Here is a 2,677-nt window from a genome sequence, read left to right as displayed (position 1 = left end):
ATATATATATATATATATATATATATATATATATACATACATACATACTCTCTTTTCTGATTTGATACGAAGATAAACTCACTTCCAATATGTTACATAAACTATTAGAAATGTGAATTTAATTAATTTTTTCTGACAGAATATTAGCAGAAACTTTTATTTATAACGCTACTGTGGATAATGTTATACAAAAGTATATGTAAAGTATAAGTAGTTTCAATATAAAGCGTTACACACACATAAAATTTTAATAAAGTATAAATTTCAATTAAAAATAAATACATTTTGTTCATATTTAAGATTAAATTTAATGGCCAACACTACTTTATAACAACAAACGTACCTTGTGAGTATACGCACTAGAATGAAACGCATATTACAATAAAAAGCGATGAGTGCGCTTGCGCGGCCATCGATCGAATTTCTCTATGCGAATATTTTTCCATGGAATAAAAATATGTTAAATTTCTTTCAATGTAATTAAATCGATCGTTTAATCATGTTTTTCTTATAAAACAGTGATGAATTATAAGTATTTTTTGTCACATTATTGCATTTCGCTTTGCAGACTGGCATATTAAGCAATTGAAGTTATTACAATTTACTAAAAGAGAAAAACTGAAATATTTTCAACCAATTGTTAGTTTACGAACTAAGAATAGAACGGAAAAAGAGAATAGGAAATTTCTTATTTTTCACGATCAAATGTACTTCAGTGTTTACAAAGATGATTTGCCTTGAGACGAAACACTTCAGGCTCAATAGATTTCTTCTACTCGCGATTGGTTTATGGCCTCACCAGAGATCGAAACTTGCTCAAATTCAATTTATCGTACTTTTTACTATTTTAATAACTTTTATTGTATTTCAGGTGGTAATAAGTCATTTCATAAGAAACAATAATTAACAGACTAGAATTCGAAACTTATTAATCACGTTAAGGAATTAATTATTTAATATGAAATTTTCAATAGAATTCCTTATTTGCAGTTTACTATGTTTTTAACTTCAAAATGCACTGCAGATCTCATTATGAATGTTCTGTCTTCCGCATTTTTATTCATTTGCTATGCGATTAAATATCATTCGTTTTGGATTAACGCCAATACTGTAAGTCAAATATTTATTATATAGTTTCCAGACAAATATTTGTGATAAATAAATCTTCAAACGTGACATCTATTTAAATATTTTATACGAAAAATGACATCTATTTAAATATTTTATACGAAAAAAACTGCAGAAAATATTATTGATGTTATAGCTGAGAGTTTTACTAGAACAACTTCAGCATGTTTGCAATCAATTAAAAAATAAAAAAGAAATTGCTATTATAGAAAAGTATGGCCGTATAGGAAAACATCAAACGAGAACAATTATGAGTAAGTATGTATATGCTTACATTTTAATGAATTATTAATAAGAGTGAAAAATTTATAAAACTTAAATAAATTTTACTTAAATTCTTGATATTTATACATATATATATATATATATCATGTACTTTTTAATTCAATGTTAGTATTCACCGCATGTGGTATGTCTATTTATCTCTTTCTGTCAATCTGGCCTCGCATATTTGATGTAATTCTGGCTATAAACAGTTCCCGATCACGCTCTGCAGCGATTTATATTGCAACAGAATATTTTGTTGATCAAGAAAACTATTCCTACTTAATTCTTTTGCATACAAACGCAGCCTTGTGCATAGGGGCAACTGCAATGGTAGCAACAGGCACGATGTTGATAGCGTATCTCAAACATATTTGTGGAATGTTTAGCATTGCAAGGTAAAATTCAGTACAATTATACATTTTATAAATAAAATTTATTGTTTGTTTATTCTCAATGATATATAAAAAGATGAAGTACTTACAGAAAAAAATATGTATTCATATAGTTTCCGTATTAAGAAAGCTATGACAATTAATGTGCAACAAGATGTTAATGAAGAAAAAACGATTATAATTTATAAAGGAATAATATGTGCAATAGACATTCATCGCAAAGCTATAGAGTCAGTACACATTCTGCAATATCTGTATAAAGTACTCTACTGATTTTTGTTTTATTTCTGAAGGTTTTCTCAAGTCTTTATAAAGAGTTTTGAAAGATCTTTCTTCTGTTTAATAGCGGCTAGTATGGTTTGCTTAACCAGCACTCTTGTTCAAGTAAGTTTTATTTTTTGTTAATAAGCCTATGTTTCCATGAAAGATATAGTTTTCGTAATATTGAGGTTAAATAAAAAATCATTAATTAGAACAGTACGGAAAAATAATTTTCTTTAAAAATAAAATCATTCAAAAACTCATGAATATTTTTTGTTGACTTTTTTTGTAATCATAAGCTATATACATTATTCGCATATTCGTATGTTACAAAAATAATACAGTTTTCTAATATGTGCAACCAATAAAGAAAATAATTTATTATGTAATGCAAACTCAATAATTTGTCCTAAGAAATTACAGAAAAATTACAAAGTTTGTTGCTTGTAAAAAGTTAAAATACACATATGTTTTATATTTTTTAGATCGTAACATACAATAGCACAGAGCTACTTTTATTACAACTTATATGCATAAGTGTCCTCTACATATACATATTTTTGTCCAATTATACCGCGCAAGATATTACAGATCATAATGAATACGTATTTGCTACAATGTAAGAGACG

At 26.6% G+C, this 2,677-nt stretch overlaps 1 protein-coding gene across 1 annotated transcript; it reads left to right on the top strand.

The window, feature by feature from the left end:
• The first annotated feature begins 1,722 nt into the window (after nt 1-1,722).
• Nucleotides 1,723-2,671, top strand: LOC105625465. The gene is made up of 4 exons (XM_012206794.1): nt 1,723-1,790; nt 1,901-2,017; nt 2,081-2,171; nt 2,534-2,671. Exons 1-4 carry the CDS (start codon nt 1,723-1,725, stop codon nt 2,669-2,671), a joined length of 414 nt encoding a protein of 137 aa, XP_012062184.1.
• The last annotated feature ends 6 nt before the right edge of the window (nt 2,672-2,677 follow it).

The sequence above is a fragment of the Atta cephalotes genome (assembly GCF_000143395.1).
Source record: "Atta cephalotes unplaced genomic scaffold scaffold01732, whole genome shotgun sequence".
In the NCBI taxonomy this organism is placed as follows: Eukaryota; Metazoa; Arthropoda; class Insecta; order Hymenoptera; family Formicidae; genus Atta; species Atta cephalotes.
The sequence above is the reverse complement of the archived record's forward strand: the minus strand, read 5'-3'. Positions and strand labels throughout refer to the sequence as shown.

Excerpts from the sequence above, each read along its gene's own strand:
- LOC105625465 (XM_012206794.1), top strand. The coding sequence starts at position 1,723 with ATGGTAGCAACAGGCACGATGTTGATAGCGTATCTCAAACATATTTGT. Across the intron at positions 2,018-2,080 it reads ATTCATCGCAAAGCTATAGA|GTTTTCTCAAGTCTTTATAA; the intron begins GTCAGTACACAT and ends TTATTTCTGAAG. Across the intron at positions 2,172-2,533 it reads TAACCAGCACTCTTGTTCAA|ATCGTAACATACAATAGCAC; the intron begins GTAAGTTTTATT and ends TATATTTTTTAG.